Genomic DNA, 22,900 nt, shown 5'->3' on the forward strand with positions numbered 1-22,900 from the left:
GGGCGCCCATTGGCTGGGTGCGCCCCCGGCGAGCCGTGCGCAGAGCGGCGGGCGGGGCGGCGCGGGGCCGTGTGCACACCGCGTGTGGCGCAGGCAGCGGGACCGGCGGCGCCGAGTGAGCGAGCGGGGTCGAGTCGTGCGGGGGCCGCGGCCGTGGGGGGACCGGACCGCAGGTACCGCCGGGGGCCGCGAGGGAGTGGCCGGTGAGCCGTGAGGGCCCGAGGCGGGAGCCGCGGCGGCAGCGCGGGCGCCGTGCGAGGCGGTGATGGCGCTGGCGCACTCTGGCCTAGCGCGGGAAAGTGCGGGTGGGCGCGGGCGCCATTCCGGGCCCCATTCCGGGCCGGGCCGGGCGGGGGACGGGCCAGGGCGCGGGGGGGCCGCGGTGGCCGCGAGCCTGGAGAGGGCGGCGGCGGAGGCTGAGTCAGGGCTGGGTTCCGGGAGCGCCCAGGGAGCCTGCGCCGCCCGGGGTGCGGGGGGGCCGCTCCGCTCCGCCCGGGCGCGGCCCCGGGGCCGCTGCACGCTCGGCCTGCGGGGCGGTGGAGGGGGGCAGGGCCGCACGTGGCCGCCCGGGCCTGGGCAGGGGGAGCGCGGCCCGACCGTGCGCCAGCGAGTTCGGGGAGACAAAGATCCTGTGAGCCCGGGGGTTGCGGGGAACGGCCTGAAATGAAACTGTTTGTTCTTCTTTCTCTGTGTTTAATTTCATTTAATTTCATTTTAAGTCCCCGCTAAAGTCCCGTCGGCGGGGCCGCGGCCCGCGCACCACGTGGCTCCCCACGTGTGAGGCGCTCCGGAGACACAGGGTCGAGGTGTCGCAACTGTTTGCTCCGACCACAGGCACGGGTGGCCTGCTCCAAATCCAAGTGTGACCTATAAATGGATAGGAAAAACAGCCTGTGCCATCTGCACAGCGCGGGCTCTGGGGCGGCCTTTTATTTGAGTTCCTGTCGGGCGTAGTTCTCAAGTAACCGCTGTTGCTCATACAGAATCCAGCATTGTCATATTTAATAGTGGGTTTTGTTTTCCTCTAAGCACCTAATGCGATCCCCTTTCCACGCAGCTTTAAGGTTGCGTGGACCGTCTTCTCTTCCTCAGTGCAGACTTGCCTAGAGAGGCAATTCTGCATCTGTCCTCCGCGGGAAGAGGTTAAATGAGTTCACTGGGGCTGTGCAACAACCCTGCGAGTTACAGGTTTAACCTGCCATTTAAACTGACCTTGCTAAAGTCTGGGCTGACTTTTATGTTAAAAGCTTCACATGTTGCTCCTGTTGTTTGCTTTTCTTTCAACTTAAAAGTTCATACAGATACCATCTTCCCCTCGTATTTTTTATGGCTAAGATGTGCACATTTGGTAGATGTGGTTTCTCCTAGTCCACATATGGGTAGGCAGAAAGTGCTACAGAGTCACTTTTGGATGAACTTTATTTCTCTTCCTGGTTTGCGTTAACAGAGCTATGCAAGAATTACCCGTGTAATTGAAGTCAGGATGTCCTTTTGTCCTGGCTTCTACCCTCAGTTCTTGAGTTAATGTTCAGCGTTCCTGGGTCAGTGTGACTGTGAAATGCAGACGGGTCCCACATGGAGCATAGGGGCTTGACTTTCCACTTCTGCAGGTTTTCCTGACCTTTCAAGCTAATTTCTTTCAGAATTGGCATAATGTTTTTTGGTGGTCAGAATACTTTTATATTTCATCCTAGTGAGGACAAAAGTGGAAGACAGGAGCATCACTAACTCTGCTGTAGCAGGTTTTTAGGTTACAGATGTGGAAATTCAGCTTTTGAATACTGAGTAGCTTTGGTGATAGTTGTGTTTGAGAACTCTTACATCTTGCTTGGGAAATAAAAACTCATTTAAAATGAGTAGTACTTGGAGTTTTCTGTTGAAACTAAATGCTAGTGCTTAGGTTAGCAGGCCTTTCTGCCCTTTCAGTCTTTTCTTTGAGGAAAGCAGAGCTGTGCTTCCTGTCACATTGGGGGTTTGCCATGCCCCATTCAGGTGTGGTGCTGTGGGTTGGTCACCTGGAAGGGAGTGGCTGATTTCTCAACGTTGGCCTGTGACAGAACCGACTTGCTAAAGGGCTCTTAAGTGTGCTGGCTCTGGCAAGGGCTTTTATCTGGTCTGTGCTTTGATTGAAGGGGTGAAGTCCTGCTGATACCAACTTCAGGTTGTACTCGTAGGTTGAAAGAAGCACCTAGTGAACACAGTGAAGAGTCGGCCCTATTGTGCAGGGCTGTTAAATGCTAAGGAACTGCTGGTATCCAGAAGAATTGTCACTAGTCTCGGGGTTGAAGTTCAGCTTCCTTTTTACTATGAGGAGCCCAAGTCAGTTTTATTTTTGTTTGTTAAAACAACTTCTTCCCTGGAGGGCATCGAGGCTGAAAGGCATAAAATAAGCATTAGAGTGGAGCTTAGTGGCAGTTCTGTCCATCATCAGCTCTAGGTGTGCTACTAAAACAGGCTCGGCTATTGCTGAATCTTGTGTGTGAGAATTGGGGCTTAATAGCACCTCTCCTGTTCTAGCAGTTTTGAGTATGTATTAACTGTAAAGCTACAGTAAGACACAGTCTTCCCCTTCAGAGTTTGATAGCAGGAACTTCTTGTATCAAAGGTTTCTTCTGTCGCTACAAGAAACACAAAAAAACTTGGTCACTTTGAAGTTTGGTGCTTGGTTTGCCCTCAAAAGCTTCGGATCTGACCTAGGAAAGCGCTGTGGTGGCCCAGGGGTCTGTTCTCAGCCCTGCTTTTTAGCAGTAGGGCCATCATAGAGAACAAGCTCTAAAATTCATTCAAGCCCATGTTTTGGCTTCAAACTACCTTTCTCTTTCTGGAAAGGTACGAAAACACAATTAGACTTGTGTTTTTGACAAGTTTTCAAATCTTATTCTGTGAGGCACTGCCTTACTATACCTTGCAGAATTTGACCTGTCTCAGAAATGCTACATGAGGCCATAGTTGTGATTTGTTTTCCATTACTGCTTTTCCTGCCCTGGTGAGGTAAAAATCTTGTTCTGGTATGTGAGGGGGGGGCGGGGACGATGACACATGGACAGACAGGACAGGCTGCTTTGTGTAACACGTCTGAGCTGCGCAGAACAGTGAGAGCTGGGACTGAAAACTTTCCAAGCAGACTTAAGTAGCTTTCTTGCAAAAGGCTTACTGAAGGTGGCCTTGATAGATAAAAGGAACTGCTGGAAACTTGCCTGTGATGACAAAATGGAGGAGTATTGACTAATAGAGGAGCATTTGAACTTGGGTGGTTTTTAGTGCACTCATTTTTTTCTCTTGGAAGTAAAGCTGTAATGGTGTCCAAAGTGCTTGGAGGCTGTTCATTTAAGGACTTGTCTCGTGATCCAGCCTTTTCTGGATATTACCCTTTCAAGGTGGCTGTTGGCTTCCTCTGGAAATTGAATCCTTACAGTTCACACTGCTGGGAAATTCTGTCCCATGTAAGGCTTTTAGAAGGTGGGGCAAGTAAAACCAGTGTCAGCTGCAGCCACCTCTGGCTGCTGAACGTGTGCTGAGTCTCAGATCCTTTACAGGAAGAATGCAGAAGTTAAACATGGAAATACCACAGGAAGAGAAACTCCAGGCAAACTGTTGGGTTCTTGGATGCGCTGAAGGTATCTGAAGATAGGGAAGTGTGCTTTGTAATCACACTTGTCTGGCACCTGTAACCTTCCAGTACCTCTGAGTTTGGGGGAAAAAGGGGCCTCTGGGTTTTTAAATGAATCTCCAGTAGTCTTGAAGGATAGTTGCAGTGGCTGTTCTTTGACTTTAGATTTCTTACTCAGTTGGTGTAATCTTTGCCATTTTGCTGAGAAAACGAGAAGAAGAAACTTCAGGTTTTCCTTTTGAAGAGGCAGTTATAAAGGAAGAAACTCTGAAGCAGATGTAAAACTTTTGAGACTCCTTTATGGCGGTGAGTGGTGAGCTTTTGTCCCTCGTGCAGGTCCTGACCTGGACTGGCAGATAGACTGGAGGTAAGCTGCCATTAGTCTTGATATCAGAACTTCTCCTCTGTGCATGTAAAGCAGGTCTGGCTCACCTGTTAGGCATTTGTCTCTTACCATGCTTTAACCTGACTGGTTCTGTGGGGAGGATTCAGTCCTGTGACATTGTACCATAGCCTCAGGTTCATGGGAGTGAGATCTGGTAGTGGAATGTCTGTTCAGATGTGCTGCAGTTCTGCTGCAGCTGCTGCCGGTGCTATTTTGCTCTCTTTAACACATCTTATGTTGCCATTTGATAATGTTTTAATGGGAACACTTTTTGGAAGAGTTGCGAGTGAAGAGTATATATATTTCAGAGACCCCATCTTGTCCTTCTTGAAAATTACAGGCAGCATCAACTGCTGTGCCTGAGCCCAACTCCTGCAGTTGGCTTTGCCTGTGTTTTCCCTGTTCTGCAGTGTCAACATGGTTGCTATGAACACAGGCGTAAACAATGGCACGGTGAGTGCCAGCTGCTGCCACCACAGCGGGCAATGCTCGGCCCTGGGTGTCCTCAGGAGACACTTGGAAATCTTGGGCACTGACAGGAAGCAGAGAAGACTGGGTTATGTGTAAAATCAAGGCTATCTCTTAAGTGCTTGGACAGCCAGTTGTTTTAGTCTTGTTTAGATCTGTTTAAGATCTTCTTGCACCCTTTCATTGGAGAACTTCATTTTAAGGGCACATACCATCATCTGGTCCAGCTGAAAGTTAGATATGGGATTACAGAGATAACACACTAAAGTTTGTATCTCTTGTATTTTAAATTCTCAGCCATATACTGTGGTTGGAAGAATCGCTTGAGTGCTGAAGACCATCAGAGAGAGGATCTGTTTTGGGGGAGGAATTGGTAAAAAGGCAGAGTAAATTTGTTAAACATTGGGGTAGAGGTAACTAAAATTCATGTTTAGATATATGCTCTCCATTTAAGAGCTAAATGTCAGGATGCTAATTCTGGTTCCTTCTTGAGGTCATGTGTCATTGTGCTGCTCCTGTAGTGACTTTTTTCAAGACTCTGCCCCCTGACTGTTGCTGTAATCTGGGATGCTGGATGGTCTGGGAGGAGGGGGAGCGTTCTGTAATGTGTATGAACTGTAGGGTTATAGGAGGATTATCTTGATGGGGGATCAGGTAAACTGCCAAACATACCACATAACGATTGTACTTCTGTTGGGTTAAGAATAATAAATTGGGAGATGGCTTTTGAGGTATTAAAACTTTGGAAGACTTCATCAAAACAATGCTTGACGTGCATATTTTTAGACTAGTGTACTTTAAACTTCGAGCGCACTTTAAAAAAGACTCGAGTTTAACTGTGTAACTTCCTCGTTCTTTTCCTGTAGTTCTGGAAGTGTTGTGTAAGTGTCCCACAGCTCGGGAGCTGTGGCTGTGTGTTTGCCCTGCCCCATCCTCCCCACAGCCTCAGTGGGCTGTGCAGGCTGGCTCTGCTCACCTCCATTTCCCATTTGGGCTTGTGCTGGAGGACAGGCCTGTCTGTCTGTTGCTTCCAGATTATTCTAAGGATGTTTTGTGAGTTAGCCCTTTTAGATACCTGGCAAGTGTCTGCTGTCCTTTGGGAAGCCTGATGTCTTAAAACATTTTCTTTCATGTGAACCTGGGAGTGGAATATGCAGCCTGAGCTATAGGTAAATTACAAATTGTAATTCTTGTTTTTCTGAGTCTAACTGTTAGTTAGGTTGTAAAAGACGTTGGGCTAATGTGTTCTTCAATGCTTTAGGTTTAATGCTGCTTATTCTTACACTTAACTTCTAGAGTGAAGCTTGATTAGTCAATAAAGGTAGTAGCTGCTAGGCAGACTTTTAAAGAAGGTGTAACAACTACAGGAGGAAATAACTTGTACAGATAAGTAGCTGCTTTTGAGTTTAACTCATAGGATTGAGGAGGAAAGTGCTTTACTGAAAGAACAGCATTAAGGCTGGTAATACAGTAGTTAAAGGGCTTTACTTTTTCCCTCTCCCCGAGTATTTTGTAAGTTCTTGAAGCAAAGGTTGGCTACAAAAAGGAGTGAAAGTTACATAGAACACAGTTTCTTTATCTGTTCTAAGTTGCCTTACTTCAGGCAAAGTGGAGGCAGACTTTCATCCATCACACTAGTTTCAGTAGTCGTGATGGAATACTGCACTAAAGTATTGAGTTGGCCAGAAGTCCTGTTGGGTTTGCATTGCCTTTGCTGGGGGGATGGGAAACCTCTGAGTCTCTCATTTTAATGTAGCCTTTGGCTGGGGGAGGAGAAGGTGTTTTAAAATGTCCTTCTTGCTCAGACAGGTGATCTGCAGCCATGAGCAGCAACGAGTGCTTCAAGTGTGGCCGTAGCGGCCACTGGGCCCGGGAGTGCCCCTCTGGCATCGGCCGTGGCCGTGGCATGAGGAGCCGTGGCAGAGGTGAGTGCTGGCTGTGGCTGTGTTTGGTTGTATAGCAGGGTGTCTGGCTGAGTGCTGTGGATAGGGTGTAAAACTGGCATTGTCAGACCTACAGATTGGTAATAAGGACCGAGGAAATGTACCTCTGTGGAAGAACTTTGCCACAGGCTCGGAGTGTGACACCGACTTGTCAGTTCAGCCGACGGTGTTTGTGATCGAGTCGTAAGAATATTCTGAACTTAGGCTTTTTTCTTTTCCTTCTTGTACCCATTCCAAGCAGGCTTCCAGTTCATGTCCTCATCTCTGCCGGATATCTGTTACCGCTGTGGTGAGTCTGGCCATCTCGCCAAGGACTGTGATCTCCAGGAGGATGGTAAGTATCACTAAATATTTGACTCTTCAGTGCCAGGGGCAGAGCTCTGTGGCTGAAGAGAAGGACGCAGGGGTTCCCTGGGAGCAGGCTGGGGGTGTGCCCCATTCAAAGCATGCTGCCCCTCATGCTACCAAGGTTTTATAGTCTGTTTGGTGTGTTTTTCCCATTGTGGAAGCCTGCTATAACTGCGGTAGAAGTGGCCACATTGCGAAGGACTGCAAGGAGCCCAAGAGGGAGCGGGAGCAGTGCTGCTACAACTGTGGCAAGCCTGGCCACCTGGCCCGCGACTGCGACCACGCGGACGAGCAGAAGTGCTATTCCTGTGGGGAGTTTGGGCACATTCAGAAAGACTGCACCAAAGTGAAATGCTACAGGTAAGGCTGCCAGACACAGCTGCAGTGCACCTGCTGTGAGAAATGCATTCTGGGGCTGAAATGCAGCCTCAGCTCTGGCCAAGGAGCGAGTTCCTTAGAACAGTTACCTGTTGTTGCTCAGAACTAGGACTTTCACACCTGTTAGCAAAGGGGAGTACAGATTACGTGATGCACATCTCTGCACAGCCACACAGTGCAGTGTTAAATCTCTTGGGCTGTACAGGAGAAAGGGCCGTGTCCTTTTGCAGAAGGTAACAGGAGATGCTTGCCCACAACACAGACTTGCTGAGGTTGGGTGCCCAGTATGTCATCCCAGAGCTAACAAAGCTCAGCTGTAAAGATCAGCTGACTGGCACAGCCAGCCCCAGGATGAACACACTAAGTTGTCTTGGTTATAGAGAAACATGGATAGAAGTGGGTGTTAAATTGGTTTGAAATGCCATCTTCAGAGTGCTGTCTGGGTTTTGAATGCAGGCATACACCAGAGACGGCACGTTCCTGAGTGCAGTATTCTTCACCCCCACCAACATTCCCTTCTGTGGAGGAAGGAGAGAGAACATGGTCTATTTGAGTTTGACTAATGACTCTCAAAACAAAGCTAAACTGCAGGCAGGAGCATTGCGAGCAGGCAAAACCCAGCCCACAGTTAAAAAAACAAGGGGGGGGGGAACCAAACCACCCAAAGCCTCTTCTGTATTTGACATAGAGTGATTTTGGCATATCCAGTGATTAGTGTGAGCTGATCATTTGGGAACAGTTCTGGCTGTGGTTAAGACAAACTTCCTTCATGTCAAAGAATTCTGGAACACAGGACCAGAATTCTTGACTGCAGAAGTCGTGTTGCGTGAAAGTGAAGCAGATAATGTACTTGACAGGGTGGGATTGCTCCTGTGAAGGGCTGCTGGGGGTGGCTCTGATGAACTGTTTCTGTTGCAGGTGTGGTGAAACTGGCCATGTAGCCATCAACTGCAGCAAGACCAGCGAAGTCAACTGCTACCGCTGCGGCGAGTCAGGGCACCTTGCACGGGAATGCACAATTGAAGCTACAGCCTAATTATTTTCCTTTGTCGCCCCTCCTTTTTCTGATTGATGGTTGTATTATTTTTCTCTGAATCCTCTTCACTGGCCAAAGGTTGGCAGATAGAGGCTACTCCCAGGCCAGTGAGCTTTACTTGCCGTGTAAAAGGAGGAAAGGGGTGGAAAAATCAACTTTCTGCATTTAACTACAAAAATGTTTATGTTTAGTTTGGTAGAGGTGTTATGTATAATGCTTTGTTAAAGAACCCCCTTTCCGTGCCACTGGTGAATAGGGATTGATGAGTGGGAAGAGTTGAGTCAGACCAGCAGAAACCCTCTCTGGGTTACAGGGAAGTGATCCTATGCAGGAGGAAAGAAATTCTGGAAGTGTCTAAACTTCCTCATAACTTTTATTTTATTACAATGGCCTTGGATTGTCTGACCTCAGTAGCTGTTAACACCAAGTGATATCTGCATCGGGCCCTACCTAGAGCATATAGCTGAGTGGGAGTAAACAAACAAGATGCACATGCCTGTTAATGGCCATGAGAGAGAGAGAGAGAAATCTGAAATCAATCTTAAAAGTAACAGTAATTCAGTCAGTGAATGTTCATGTTGGAGATACAGAACGTAATGGGAAGCTTTTGAATAAATATCTCAAAGTCAATCTGAAACCCAGACATCAGTGCTCATAGCATATACAATTTGGAGTTATTCAGGAGTTGCAAATAAATGCATTTTCACAGAAATCAAGATGTTATTTTTGTATACTATATCACTTAGACAACTGAGTTTCATTTGCTTGTAATCAGTTTTTAAAGTAAGATGGTAAGAGCAATTGAAGTCCTAGAACATAGAAAATGTAATTTTAAACTATCAATAAAGCTGGAGGAGGAAGGGGAGTTTGGCTAAAGTTCCTTTTGTTTATTTTTGGTTTTCCTGTACACAGTGCAAAATAACATATTAAAAAGGGGTATGTGGAGGTTCAGTTTGGACTTTTCTTTTGTACTGTCTTATGTTCAGTTCCCATCCAGCTGGAAGTGCGATGTGTCTGCAGATGGCCATGGGAATGAGCTGTGGGGTCTGGGAGGTGGGGGCCTGGAGCAGTTCGGTTCTTTTGGCAGTACCTGAGCCCTCACTGCTGTCACTGCACTCAGAACTCTCGCTTAAAACCTCTGCACTGGCCGTGTCCGTGGGTGATTGTGCTGTGCTGGTTGACTGAGGGTCAGTGAACAGTTCCACAGATGAAAAGGGAGCTGACTCACTGTACTTTCACATCCCCTCGCTACGGGAATAAAGCCTGGATGTGCAGGAGTTGTTGGCCCATCAGTGCTTCACCATAAGGCAGGACTGGAGAAGGGGTGTCCAACACATGCTGTGAAGATCTGGCTTGGAAGTGCCTCTGAAGCACTGTCTGTCCTCGAGCTCTGGCAGATCCTGTGGGATCGGTGCAGTTAGGATCAGGGAGAGTGTGCTGCAGTGGTGAAAAATGGGCTATGAGGTCTGGAGAGAAGTACCAGACTGCCAGTCTGGAGCTCTGCTGGAGTAGAGCTGAATTGGCACTGCCACTTGTCTCCCGCATCTGCGTTACAATGACCCGGTTCGTATCAGGTTAACATTTTTGTTAATTTTGGAAGCGACCTGTTCACAGTGTCACAGCCATGCAGTCGTGTTCCTGAAGGTTGTGATTTTCCAGGAACAGCTTGAGCTTGGAGCTTTTGGCACACTGGCACAGAGTGAGGCTTTGCAGAAGGGCTAAGAACTCCTCAGTTCCTGAACTAGAAGATCCCAGTGAGGAGGCTTACCTGGGAGTGCTGGAACCTGTAAAAGCGGATACCCTACTTGATAGTCTTGAGTGGTGTCAGGAAATCTGATACCTAAAATGTGTGTGTCTGAGAAAACTGATGGTCATAGTGCTGTATCATGTCAGGTGAACTCTGGTCAGGTTGTGGTTGTTTTGCAAAGGACTGCCTTGGCAATTCAGAGTTCCTTAATGTTTAATTAAATAAAAGATTTATGAAGATCTTAAAGTTTCATCCTGGGTTTGATCTTCGAAACCTGTGAAAACCAGCGAACTGTAGTTCAGGGAGAAGATGCTGGTGAGAAGGTGAGGTGCAAGGTGGGGAGGGCTGGGTTGGTGCTGCTGCAGAGCGGAAGGGAACAGGCTTGGCAGAACTGCCTTTATTTGAAGCTCTCAAAGAGGGAGCATTGTGGCACTGCTTTGCCCAAGCAGAAAAGAATCCCAAGTGCTTGCTCATGCCTGCTCAGTGTGACATAAAGGTGTGTAGGAGGTTTCTTGTTTGTTTTTATCTCAATAGCTGCTGTCAGAGCATGAATGTATCCTTGAATCCTAAACATGGTTGCTGAGCCTCTCCTAAAATCGACACTCGAAACGTGTGGATTGTCTTGGGGTAGTGCAGATGGCCCAGCATGGGGATGTTTGGCTTGGTAGATTAATATAAATTAATGGAGTCTTTACATAAATCTTAGTTAAATGGTAATAAAGCTCGAAGCTCTGAAAGTCTGGGACATGTAGCTAAAAAAGTGCTTTCCTGTAAAAGTTAATTTTTTTTACAGAGAAAACAGGATTTGAAAGCTGAGAAATGCAAGTTCAAAAAGCAGAAAATTATTCCAACAGAAATGTCTCTTCCTGGTCATCTTCCTGTGAGAATATTGGTGCTGCTGTTCCAGGGTCAGTTGTTCCCAAGTAAACAAGAAATGGATGAGCAAATGGTGATTTCATAAATTGTGGAGACTTGGAAAAATCAAACCTAATTTTTCATTTGTTCTATGTTGATTTTTTTTCACTAACACTGAGATATCTCATTTGTTATGGCAAATTCCAGGGTAGTGGTTTTTTTCTGGATCTGGTGGATTATATGGATTGGGAAGGCAAAGAGACAAATCTGTAACATTACTTTCTACAAATGGGACTTTAAGGGTTGCCATTTCTGGATAGGGGGAATTTTATTTTACTGAACTTGCAGGGAGTCACTAAATAAATTGTCACTGAAAGCCAGTCATCCCAGTTTGTTTTGGACCAGTGGATCTCATGAGGGCTGGTGTAATTTGTAAATTGTAATTATGATTTGTAAAAAAACTGCCCATGAGCCAGCAGTGTGGGCTTGCAGCCCAGAAAGTCAGCGGGGTCCTGGGCTGCATCCAAAGGGACATGGCAGCAGGTCCAAGGAGGGGATTCTCCCCATCTGCTCTTGTGAGACCACCTGGAACACTGGGTACAGTTCTGGGGTCCCCAGCATGAGAAGGACATGGAACTGATGGAGCAAGTGTAGAGGAGGCCAGGAAGTTATCAGAGGACTGGGGCACCTCCCACGTGGGACAGCCTGGGAGAGCTGGGGCTGCTCAGCCTGGAGGGGAGAAGGTTATGTGGAGACCTCAGAGCCCCTTGCCCTGTCTGAAGGGGCTACAGAGAACCAGAGAGGGACTGTCCATCAGGAACTGCAGTGACAGACAAGGCGGAATGGCTTCAAACTGAAAGGGGAAATTAAGGTTCGACGTCAGGAAGGAACTCATCCCTGTGAGGGTGATGAGGCCCTGGCACAGGGTGCCCAGAGAAGCTGTGGCTGCCCCTGAATCCCTGGAAGTGTCCAGGCCAGGCTGGATGGGGCTTGGAGCAGCCCGGTCTGTGGGAGGTGTCCGTGCCCTGGGTGATGTTTAGGGTCGGTTCCAATCCCTCCCCATTCCCTGTCCCCTCAGCCCGGTCTGTGGGAAGTGTCCGCGCCCTGGGTGATGTTCAGGGTCGGTTCCAATCCCTCCCCATTCCCTGTCCCCTCAGCCCGGTCTGTGGGAAGTGTCCGCGCCCTGGGTGATGTTCAGGGTCGGTTCCAATCCCTCCCCATTCCCTGTCCCCTCAGCCCGTCCCCGCCGGGAGCGCGCGCTGCTCGCGCCGGGCCCTGCGCATGCGCGGCGAGAGGCGCGCACTGCTGCCCCCAGGTACGGCGGGAGGGCCGCGCAGGCGCAGTCGGGTGGGGCGGGGCCGCGGGGGAGTACATCCGGGGCACGGCGACGCTTCCACCGCACGGAGGGACCGGGGACTGAGAGACCATGGTGAGTGAGGGATAAGGGAGTGAGGGACTGAGGGACCATGGGGAGTGAGGGATTGAGGGACCATGGGGAGTGAGGGATTGAGGGAGTGAGGGACTGAGGGACCATGGGGAGTGAGGGACCATGGGGAGTGAGGGATTGAGGGGATGTGGTGAGTGAGGGACTGAGGGACGTGGGAATGAGGGACTGAGGGGACATGGGGAGTGAGGGACTGAGGGACATGAGGAGTGCGGGGTTGGGCTGAGGGGCCCTCCCTGCCCGCCGGTGCCTTCACCCAGCGAGGGGGTCGCGGTGGGGCCCGACCCTGGGCAGGAGCGCTGGGAAGGGGGAGCGCGGTGGGCCCGGGGTCCCTCCCTCCCTGCCAGTGCCCAGAGCGGACCCGGGCTGTGACTGACGCCCTCTGTTTGTGTGTTCCAGGCGCGGAACGCGGAGAAGGCCATGTGAGTGTGGCAGCATGACTCGACTCGTGTGTGACCTCCTGTGGGCCTGCGGCTGTACCTGCTTTCACACCTCTGTGCCCGCTGGCCGTGGCTGTACCTGGTTTCAGACAGAGCCACGCTGGCCCCATGGGACTTGTTGTTCAGCCTGTTTTAAAGCACCACGAGTTTATTGATGCTTTTGGGTACTTAATTGCACACGTGCTGCTCCAGTGGCAGTGGGGAGAGGAGGGCACGTGCCTGGTGCTGTGGAGCCCTCCTAGCTGTGCTGGGTGGTTTTGTGCAGGACACACTGCAGCAAGGGCTGGGAGATAAGTACACTGGAATATGTTCCAAGGGCCCCTTTTGCTTTTGGGCAGTTCCAGTTTTTGAAACAGAGATGCCAAGCCAGATAGGAATCTGGCAGCATTCCTTTAAGGATAATTCCTGCTTGGGAGTGGCTTGGGCTAAACCAGTGGTTTTTAACAAATTTATTTTTGTATTGGCTTTCCTGAGGAGTTTTTGAAAAGGGTTGGAGGCCACACATCTAAAACATCTGGACTAGAGGCTCTTTGGTATATTTGTCTCCTGATTGTTCTTTTTCCTAAAATACTTCCTGAGGTTGTAACAGTAACTCAGTGAGGGGCTGCAGAGCCCACAGCTGTCTGATACCTCAGGATACTGTTAGTGATCCCATCCAGTACCTCTGCATTGGACTGGAATGAAAAGTTCCCAGGTTTTTAATTCTGGAAATGGTTCTTAACAGCAGATAAAGTGGCTGGCTTATGTGCAGGGTGTAGGTGTGCTGGTACTGGATGTACTCAACTGTTCTGTGCTTTTTAACATAACTAGTAAATGTCTAACAAATAAAACTGTTGGAAAATGGGGTTGTGTAGTCTCTGCTCAGCTTTCAGAGATTGGGAATATTTTAGTTATGCTAATGGACTTGATTACTAACTGCTGCTTTCCTTAATGGAGCTTTTTCCCATTGAGATTTTTATTTGCTTTTTGATGTATCCTCTGCTAAGATCAACTAAACTTAATGCTTCTGTTTGTAACTTGTTTATGTCCTTTCGCTGCAAATGTCCAATATCATGGCATATGTTGAACAGAAAGAATAATTAGGTGCTTACCAGGATATATGTTTATCTAAGATGGTTTCTAGTGTTGAGAAGTCACAAGTTGGAAGAGCCAGAGGTGGTCAGTGAATCTGTTCAAACCTTTGTTTTCTATGGTCTGTAGTTAAGTCCATCATACACATTCAGAGCAAGACTTGTTCCTGTTGGAATGTGGATTTGTAGAAGTAAATTTGCTTCCTTTCTTCCCTTTAGGACGGCCTTGGCAAGGTTTCGGCAAGCCCAGCTCGAGGAAGGAAAAGTGAAGGTAGGATAGAAAAGCTCTGAAGGTTTGTTTGTTCTGTTCAGAGAGGAATGCAGGCCTTGGACAGAGCTGTGTTGGGTTATGAGCCAGGCCCAGGTGTCCTGCAGGAGCCTGGCATCAGTCAGATGGAAAATGTTCCAGCTGACTGTATTTCACAGTCACACAAACCAGAAATGGTAACCAGAACTTTCCTAAATAAATAACTTACTTAAATGTCACATCTGTATCTGTTTCAGAGGTATGTTGGCTTGGCTACCAAGAAGAAAGTGCAAACTGAACATCACTTAATTTTTTTATGGAATATAGGTAGAATATGTAATAGTTTGGGGGGAAAACCCCAACCAAACTATAGTAATGCTATAAATAGAGGCAGCATTCTGGGGAAAAAAATGAACATTGTTTTTGAGTCTGAAGTTACCTTCATCTGCAACTACTTAGGCAAATTCATGCACAAACACTGACAGTAATCACAGGGTTGGTTTGGATTTCTTCCCAGACGTAGAGAAATCCTTCTCATAATCTCATCTATTGGGGATGTTCTGACAAAAGGGCAACCATGAAGCAGAGGCCTTCAAGGTCCCTGAGCTCCAGACTCCCATGAGACACAATGTTGGCATGTTGTTAACCCAGCACGTGACAACTGTGCTGCTGTTCATGATGGGCTTCACTGTCGTGTGGATTTTTTTTTATTACTGTCAGATTGATCAAAAAATGGACTTTGTAATTTAAAAAATACCCACCACTCTAACAAAAGAAATAGCATCTCACAGAACCTCGTTCCCAACTCTCTCTGGATTTTCCTGACCACTTTTCACCAAATCAAAACTCAAAGTGCAAGAATATTTACGTAAGGATCAGAGTGTTCTCAGTTAGCTTTTTGGAGAGGTTTGTAAGTGAGCAATATGAAACAGGAAAGTGAAAAATGACAGTTTGGAGAAACTGTCATGATAAAGATTCCATGAACAACGGAGGTGAAGATGGAATAGAGTTTCTGATAGGTTATGTGAAGAAAGGCTGTTTACATAGATAAAAGGTAGAGGTGTGGAAGTGCTGTGAGGAAAGGGACAAAATAACTGCACACACAGGGTCCTAGAGGTAAGATGAGCTATTGGAATACAAAACAAAATCGTCTTGGAAAAAATTAGATTATTTAGGTAGTAGCAATTGAGAAGGACAGGCTTAAACTTAAACCTGTTCTTGGAAGACAGTGGATTTTATTTAGCTGTTAGTGTGCTGAAAATGGTGAAACTGTTTAAAATGGAATGTTATTTGTGCTGGAGAGGATTGTGGGGTGTTTTGGATATAGTGTATTTAAGTAGCTTTTTATATTCTTGATAGTTTAATTTGGCAGGGCTGTAAACCATTATTGTTTTCCATTTACTGAAAATCAGTGAGAGCAGAAGGCCCAGGAGCTTGGAAGTGTAATTTGGGATAAGTTTGTGTGAAGTGCTGTGGATATGTGGATTCTTGGTTAACCTTGATGGTGTGTCTGTGTGTCAAACAGGAACGGAGACCTTTCCTTGCATCCGAGTGTAATGAACTGCCCAAAGCTGAGAAATGGAGGCGACAGGTAATAGCACCCTGTGGACTTTTCTAATTCTCTGGGAGGTGGAAGTTGAGCACTCCTATTTCAGCAGCCTGCTTGCAATTTTTTTCATTTTTCCTCAGTACACTGACAGTTAATCACAGAACTATTTAGATGGGAAGGTCATACAGTTCACTACGTTGTTCAAAGTGGTCAAGTTGACCCAGGACCGTGTCCAACTGAGGTCCAATGTGATTTAAATATCTTCAAGGATTTTATATTCCACAGCTTTTTGGGGCCACTGTTCCAGTGTTTGATTACCTTCTTAATTATTTCCCTCCCACCACCCCTCCGTGAATTTGATCAGAATTTCCACAGTTTCAACTTGTGTTTTGTTGCTACTTGTCTTATTGTCATGCACCTCTCAAACAATCTGGCTCTGTCTTCTCCACTGAAGATAGGTTTTCTTCAGAGATTAATTTCTGTGTTCTTATTTGAGTAGATCATTGGGGAGATTTCCAAGAAAGTGGCACAGATTCAGAATGGTAAGATTTTTCTAATAATGTTTTATCTTTTTGAATCTCCAGTCCTAAGCTATTTCAGTAAAAATCTCATGTGAACTATGTTGTTTCCATTGCATAAGTTCTGAAATTACTTTGGTGCTCCTAGTGAGCTGCCTAATATACTGTCTTTTTTCTCTCTAACAGCTGGATTGGGTGAATTCAGAATTCGGGACCTGAATGATGAAATAAACAAACTTCTGAGGGAGAAAGGACACTGGGAATACAGAATAAAGGAGCTGGGAGGCCCTGATTATGCTGTGAGTGTAGAATGTGTTGTACTGCCTGGTTGTTCTGCTTACAACTGAAGTGACTACTGGTAAAAATCTGTGCAACATTTAGTTAACCGTGTGTGCCTTGGCCAGTGTTTGTTAGAGAGGATCTTTATTCAGCCCCTAAAAATGCTTGGTTGTTGTTAGAAGAAAATTTTAAACTCTGTTTGTTTTCCAGCGGATTGGACCGAAAATGTTAGATCATGAAGGGAAAGAAGTTCCAGGGAACAGGGGCTACAAATATTTTGGAGCTGCAAAGGATTTACCAGGAGTCAGAGAGCTTTTTGAAAAGGAGCGTAAGTAAAGAGCAACTCTTCCCAGACATGACTGTAAATTGTAGCGTGTCTTGAGTCAAATGTTGTTGTAGCTTGTGGGGAGTGCTGGTAACAGCATTTCTGGGCCATGTCTTAGGTCAGATAAATGAAACTCTGAGCACAAGTAATTAAATGGTGTTTCTTTGGGCAAAGAACACCTTTGGCTGTTTGCAATTAAAGGAATCTAGAAAAGAGTAAACCGGTTTCTTCTGGGAGTTCCAAATGATAAGAACTGAGGTCCTATAGAATCTTTTCAGCATAACAGACTAACTTCATCAGGAAGTTCTAAATAGCACTTGGAGCTCAGAGGTTAAAGAAAAAGAAGAAAAAGGGGAAGCTGGGTTGAACACAAGTTTAGGAGCAGGAATCAGCTTTCATAACAGGAAAAACTAGATGTGAGGGATAAATCTATTGATTTGTCAGAGAATGAGTGGGAATTGCTTGGGCCTGAAAGTGAGGCAGCTACTGAACCAGCTCCTTCTTCCTTGCCATCTGCAAAGAGGAATTATGGGAAGTACTCCATGACCTGGGGGAAGCACTGGGTCGTGTATTGGAACTGGTTTGTGTGGGACAGAGTCCAGCGCAGTGCGCCCAAGCTGGCAGCAGTTGGGTGCTGTGAGGTGTGATGGGAACTGGGAATGCACAGTGATGGGATGGAGCTGGGTGAGTGACAGGGTGTTCCTGCAGCCCTCCCACCCCCCCGGAAAACTCGGGCTGAGCTCATGAAGGACATCGATGCTGAGTACTACGGCTACAGGGACGAGGACGATGGCATTCTGGAGCCTCTGGAACAGGAGCATGAAAAGAAAGGTATGTGGGATTCTTCAGCCCAAGGAGGGAGATAGTGGACCCTGAAGTGAAGGTGCCTTTTTTTTTCCCTGTGAGTGTTGTCTTATCTGTGGCTGTCTGTCACATAGGTATCCAGATCACTGTGTAAGACATTTCAGGTTGGAGGTGTGTGCTTTAGAATTGACTTTCATCTTTACTACTGTTAATGATTTAATATTGTCAGCAGGTCATTCACTACTGAAGGAAAATTTCCTTTTTTCCCTACCTTTTTCATGCTTAAGACTGTAAAAAAGAGTAGGTTGCAGCAATGAGATCTGTGGGACTCCAGCAGTTATCTCCCTCCCTTGTAAAAACCACCTGTGCCATCTGTTTCCTGTCTCACCTTATTATTTATTTATCCATAAACATAGCTGTTTGTTTTTTTGGGAGATTAGAGAGGCCTTCTGGAAACCCTGAAGTCTGGGTGGCTTGTATTAATTTATCCACGTCATCTATCTTCGAACTTCCAACACATTTATGAATATTTTCTCCTTTTAAATCTATTTTTCTCGGTAAATGCTGTTTATCCATGTGCGTGCTCACATAGTTTTCTAGTGTTGTTTCTTCTGACCTCCCTGCTAAAGACATCAGGATTATGAGTCTTAATTCCTCAAGCTCTTCAGCACTGTGAGCCATTTTCTGTTATTTGTGTAGCTCAAGCAAGAGACCACACAGCACCTTGCGTGTTCAAGTGGTGCCTTGTCAGGTTACAGGGCAGGGAGGAGGAGGGGGCTAAAGGAAATGTTTAACTAACCAGTGTTGTGGAGCCCTGACCCGAGGGAAGGGGAGCTGCTTCAGGCAGTGATAGTGTGGGAAGGGAAGTGGTGTGGGACAGGGCTCCCAGCAGCCTCCCCCCAGGGATCAGCCTGCACATCCTCTGGCTGCAGGCTGGAGAGAGACCTGGGCTGCCTTCACGGGGTAAGAAGGAAACTGTCACCTTGGGTGATTGTGCTGCTTGAACTAACAAGGCTGGAGGTGCTGACAGAGCCAGTGATGTGCTAATGGACAACTAGTGCACAAGAGCTGGGATCCCTCAGGGTCAGTGGGTGTCTGGGCTCTTGTGGTTTTTACCTTCGTAAGTGAAGTTTTTGCGAAACCAAGTATTGAAAAAACTTCTTAATTTGAGGTGCCTTTTCTGTTAGGGAACCACAAACAAACACAGCCACGGGTTAAATCTGGCTCTCTGAGCGAGAGCACTTTACTGTATGATCTGTGAGAGCTTGGGGGAATGCCTGCTGACTTCTAGGCATTCCTACTCCCTCACTGGATTAATCTTGTACCTCTCTAGGAGTTTAAGTACTGCCCATGTCACTGATTAAGGTTTTTAAAACTTTTTTTGGCTCTTACTAGCACTCTGCTGGAGTAGAGGTGCAGCAGCCTGACAGCTTCCACCTAGCAGTGAGGTACAGAATTGGGATAGTGCTGCAATGTAAGAGAAACACACTCAGAAAAAAGTGTGAGTGAGGTACAGAATTGGGATAGTGCTGCAATGTAAGAGAAACACACTCAGAAAAAAGTGTGAGTGTCACTGTAAGGAGCATAATCATGTTTAATTAACAACATGGTGATCAGCATCTCTAGAGCTGCTGACACACTTCAGAGCTGTCAGAGCCACTGAGCCTGGCCATGTGACCCTGTTACTCAGTTCAGAAAGTAGGTTGATATTTATCCATGACATTTAAAGTCCAAAATGTACCCAAACTGAGGCATTAGCAAGTGCCACACTTTGACAGTGCCATCATGGGTTTTGCTCAGACTACACTGCTGTGTTTTATTAGATGGTACATTGAGGTTCTACAGTAAATGTGTGTTATTGATGTAGAGGATTTAGGCAAGAAGTTTAAGTCTACTGGAAAAGCTTTGGAAATCAGACCATGCTACTTTGACTGGCTCTCAGATACACTTAACCATTTTCCTTTGCTAACCAGTTATAGCAGAAGCAGTGGAAAAATGGAAAATGGAGAGGGAAGCACGACTTGCAAGAGGTGAGGAGGAGGAGGAAGAAAATATCTATGCTGTCAATGATGATGAGGTAGGTGATGGCTAAGATGAAGTGGCATTTCATGTATCTTCTCTGCTGCCTTCTTGGATGTGGTGTTACTGTGCTGAGAACCTGCGTGCTGTGCTCTGCCCTTCTCCGCACCTGACCAACTGCACCATTGGCCCTGCTTAGTAAGAATCAGTAGCAGTGACTACACTTGGCCCAAGTTTAGAGAGCACTGAAGGCTGGCACCTAGGGAAGACCTTTCACTCAATTGAGAACCAGCTGCTGAGCCCTTGCTGTGATTTAACTGGCACTACCTGGGATTCTGTGTTTGTCGAGGTGGTGTTTGTGGTCAGCTGTGCTTGTAGGTACAACCTGCATCGGTATCCTGTCCCCAAAGCTGCTTGTGCTGTTAATGTCCTACTGCCACTGCTTAGCAAAAACAAGGGTTGCAGGGCCTTGTTCACACTTGAATCCTGACACAGCAAGGCTTTGCTTATGCTGCTGTCACTGCTGGGACACGGCTCCTGTTTCTTTGTGCTCCCTGCTAGACCTGTCAAAGGGATACTGGAAACAAGTTCTCATTTGTAGTCTGTACCTAAGTGGGTTTGATACAAGAATGAAAAGGAGATAGTCCATAATGTGAATCTGGTGGCTCCTCCAGTCTCCTGAGTGTATTGTCTCCTGATTCGTGAGACCAGCTCTCAGGTGTGAGACAAAGCAGTTCAGAGCTGCACAGGGAAATGGTACCTATATTTTTAAAGCACTTGCTTTCTTCTTGCTTAGCTGGCTCCTCTCCTGTTTATACCTTTGCTGTGGTATAAACCACATACCTTCCATATCCAGAGATATGGAAGAGGAGTAAATAGAGCTTTACATCCAGCAGAGCAAAGGCCATATGAACAATGGAAGCAGTAATTTTGAAAATGTCAGGGAGCAGGGTCTGGATGTGATCCTTGTCATAGTCCTTTGGTGTTCAGTTCTCTTCACCTAATTGCTGTGTTTGCAGTGTTGATCATGCTCTATCCTGGTTCCTTCTGGCAAAGCAAGTGAAAAAGGGCTTTTTTATGACCTCTATAGAAAATAAACTTGATGTGGCTTAATTTTTTCACTTTTTAGTCTGATGAGGAAGGTGGCAAGGAAAGAGAAGGAGAAGAAGGCCAACAGAAATTCATTGCACATGTTCCAGTGCCAACTCAGCAGGAGGTAAGACATAACAAAATCAGGTTGCAGAGATGCACGCTGGCTTTTGCAAGGCAGATCTTCACGTATGTCACATCATCAGTAAAAGTGCCCTAAATTGGTTATTTCTGTGACTTGACTCTGCAGCTGTTTATTTCTCTTGCAAATACTGGGTTGTGTTGTGGTACCATTGCTATAACACTTTTCACCTGAGAATTTCCAAAACCTTCATAAATATTCCATAAATTGGAAAGTGTTGTGGTGCTATGATCAATAACCAGGATTGTCTACTATATCTGCACTGTACCTTTCTGCTGATGGTGTGCTTTTTTAAATTTAATGGGATGATTTCTGAATTGCAGGATTTGTTCTCATAAATTTTCTAAAATTATTTTGGTGGCATGACCTTGAATTGACTGTTATATTTTGAAACTGCTCTAGGGTGTTTATTACCTTCACAGTGACAGGTTGTTTGAAGCACAACCCAGGCAAAAAGGTTCTGGAGTTACGCAGCTGTTTCTCTTTCTTAGTGGCAAATCACTCCATACCTTATGCCTACAGGATTGTGCCTTCTAGATTCTGAATTACTAAAAATCAAGGTTCAGAACACTTATTTTGAGAGATGCTGTGTGCGATCTGGACAAATATAAAATCATTACTGAGACTAAAACAAGTTGTGCAGGTTGTTATTAGTAGATCTTTGAAGTATGTGCTTCTTAAAGGATCAGGTATCACTGGCACTTCCAGGCAAAATGCAGGGCAGAGGTTCCTGGCCGTGGCTGATGTGAAGGGCACACTCACTAAATGTTAGTTCAGAGGTGTGGACTCCTGTGGCATAGACCCATGAGTTCTGCATTTCCTAAAGCTGTATCTGAGGGAATCATTTGGAACAGACCAAAATGAAATGGCAGCTAACACTCTGATTAACAAGGGTAGGAGCATAGATCAGAAACAGGCATCTGTTTTACTGCTTCTTTTGACTTCCAGGAGCTTCATCTGAGTATTAAAAAGGGTACTCCTGACTCATCATAGTTCCACTACTTTTACACTAGTACACAGTCCTTTCCCAGGCTATTTTCCTTCCTCCTGTCCGTGGCTGAGCATCCTAGGTTTCAGCATCTCACTTAAGCTAAATGCCATCCTGTTTTCCTCTTTGCAGATTGAGGAAGCTCTTGTGCGCAGGAAGAAGATGGAGCTCCTCCAGAAGTATGCCAGTGAGACCCTCCTGGCACAGAGCGAGGAGGCGAAGACACTGCTGGGACTGTAACACCAGCATGGCCTGGATTGGGAGTAATCCACCCAAAAGCAGCAGGTTCCTATGTTCCGGTAGCAATGGTTTTTAGCTCTGAAAGTCCTTTGGATGTCAAGAGTAAACTGATGGAATTACAGTGTGTTCTGTAAAGGAAACCCATCATTTTGGTTTATCCAGTAGAATGACTGGCACTCCAGTGCTGACAAAGATCAGACCTTGTCTCTGCATCTACAGCTGTCATCAGTCCCTTCAGTTTGTAAAAGGGTCTGTGCAGTGGTGCCTCTTACAGATAGAACCACACACCCACCGACCTCTGAAATCCCGAGGGGAAGTCGATGGCGTTCCTGCCACCCTCTCTGCTCTATCCTGACTGTAAGTGTACACATCCTTCTCATGCTGGTTTTTGATGAGCTGAATCCAGAATTAACTCAGTTACACCTCCTTAGTTTACCAGAATAGCCTAGAACCTGTTTAGAGGTACTTGGATGACAGATCTTATGAGTGACTTTGAAGTAGATTTGGTTCTTTGTGTAACACATACAGTGTCTAAAATCTGCTGCCCTTTTTGTGGTTTGTAACTGCGCCTGGATGGATTGCTTAAATGCTGGATATTTCAGCAGCTGTTGTAAAAAACTTTGTGATACCTTGCTCAAATATTTTTAGTAAAACTTATTTACAGCCTGATGTCTTGTTTCATTCTAGCTCAGAGGGTTGTAGTGATTCCCTAATCGTAGCCAAAGAATGGGATCATAAACAGCCATCCCTGTAGGGATTTGAAGCTCTGCATCCCCTACTGCTCTTGGCTTGTGTATCCTGTGACAAGAGGCAAGTTACAGCAGAGCCTGTTTAGAGTCTTCTGGGTGACTGTTGTACAGATCTGAATGAATGACATTTTAAATTGGACATCTGCAGCCATGGAGTATTTCTGTCTAAGGAATAGAGTATTTAATAGTCAAGTAACCATGCCTGGGACTGTTTAACCTATTTCCAA

At 46.5% G+C, this 22,900-nt stretch overlaps 2 protein-coding genes across 7 annotated transcripts; both read left to right on the top strand.

Moving 5' to 3' along the window:
- The first annotated feature begins 68 nt into the window (after positions 1-68).
- LOC114002485 (CCHC-type zinc finger nucleic acid binding protein) lies at positions 69-9,126 on the top strand. Of its 6 annotated transcripts, none has more exons than XM_039383403.1 (5): positions 69-173; positions 6,269-6,388; positions 6,645-6,740; positions 6,913-7,114; positions 8,051-9,126. In XM_039383403.1, exons 2-5 carry the CDS (start codon positions 6,286-6,288, stop codon positions 8,166-8,168), a joined length of 519 nt encoding a protein of 172 aa, XP_039239337.1. In that variant the 5' UTR covers positions 69-173; positions 6,269-6,285; the 3' UTR covers positions 8,169-9,126. The 6 variants fall into 6 exon arrangements, with proteins under 6 accessions (XP_039239337.1, XP_039239340.1, XP_027604268.1 ...); XM_039383406.1 differs by having other exon boundaries at positions 6,916-7,114; XM_027748467.2 differs by having other exon boundaries at positions 6,648-6,740.
- A 3,020-nt stretch (positions 9,127-12,146) lies between these two features.
- On the top strand, positions 12,147-22,593 carry LOC114002484 (pre-mRNA-splicing factor ISY1 homolog). Its single transcript, XM_027748466.2, has 11 exons — positions 12,147-12,199; positions 12,614-12,636; positions 13,944-13,995; positions 15,497-15,562; positions 16,020-16,062; positions 16,225-16,337; positions 16,528-16,645; positions 17,351-17,473; positions 19,420-19,523; positions 20,595-20,681; positions 21,817-22,593. Exons 1-11 carry the CDS (start codon positions 12,197-12,199, stop codon positions 21,922-21,924), a joined length of 840 nt encoding a protein of 279 aa, XP_027604267.1. The 5' UTR covers positions 12,147-12,196; the 3' UTR covers positions 21,925-22,593.
- Positions 22,594-22,900: the final 307 nt, after the last annotated feature.

The sequence above is a fragment of the Pipra filicauda genome, unplaced genomic scaffold, assembly GCF_003945595.2.
Source record: "Pipra filicauda isolate LSUMZ 115617 unplaced genomic scaffold, ASM394559v2 scaffold309_size868695_pilon, whole genome shotgun sequence".
Taxonomy (NCBI): Eukaryota; Metazoa; Chordata; class Aves; order Passeriformes; family Pipridae; genus Pipra; species Pipra filicauda.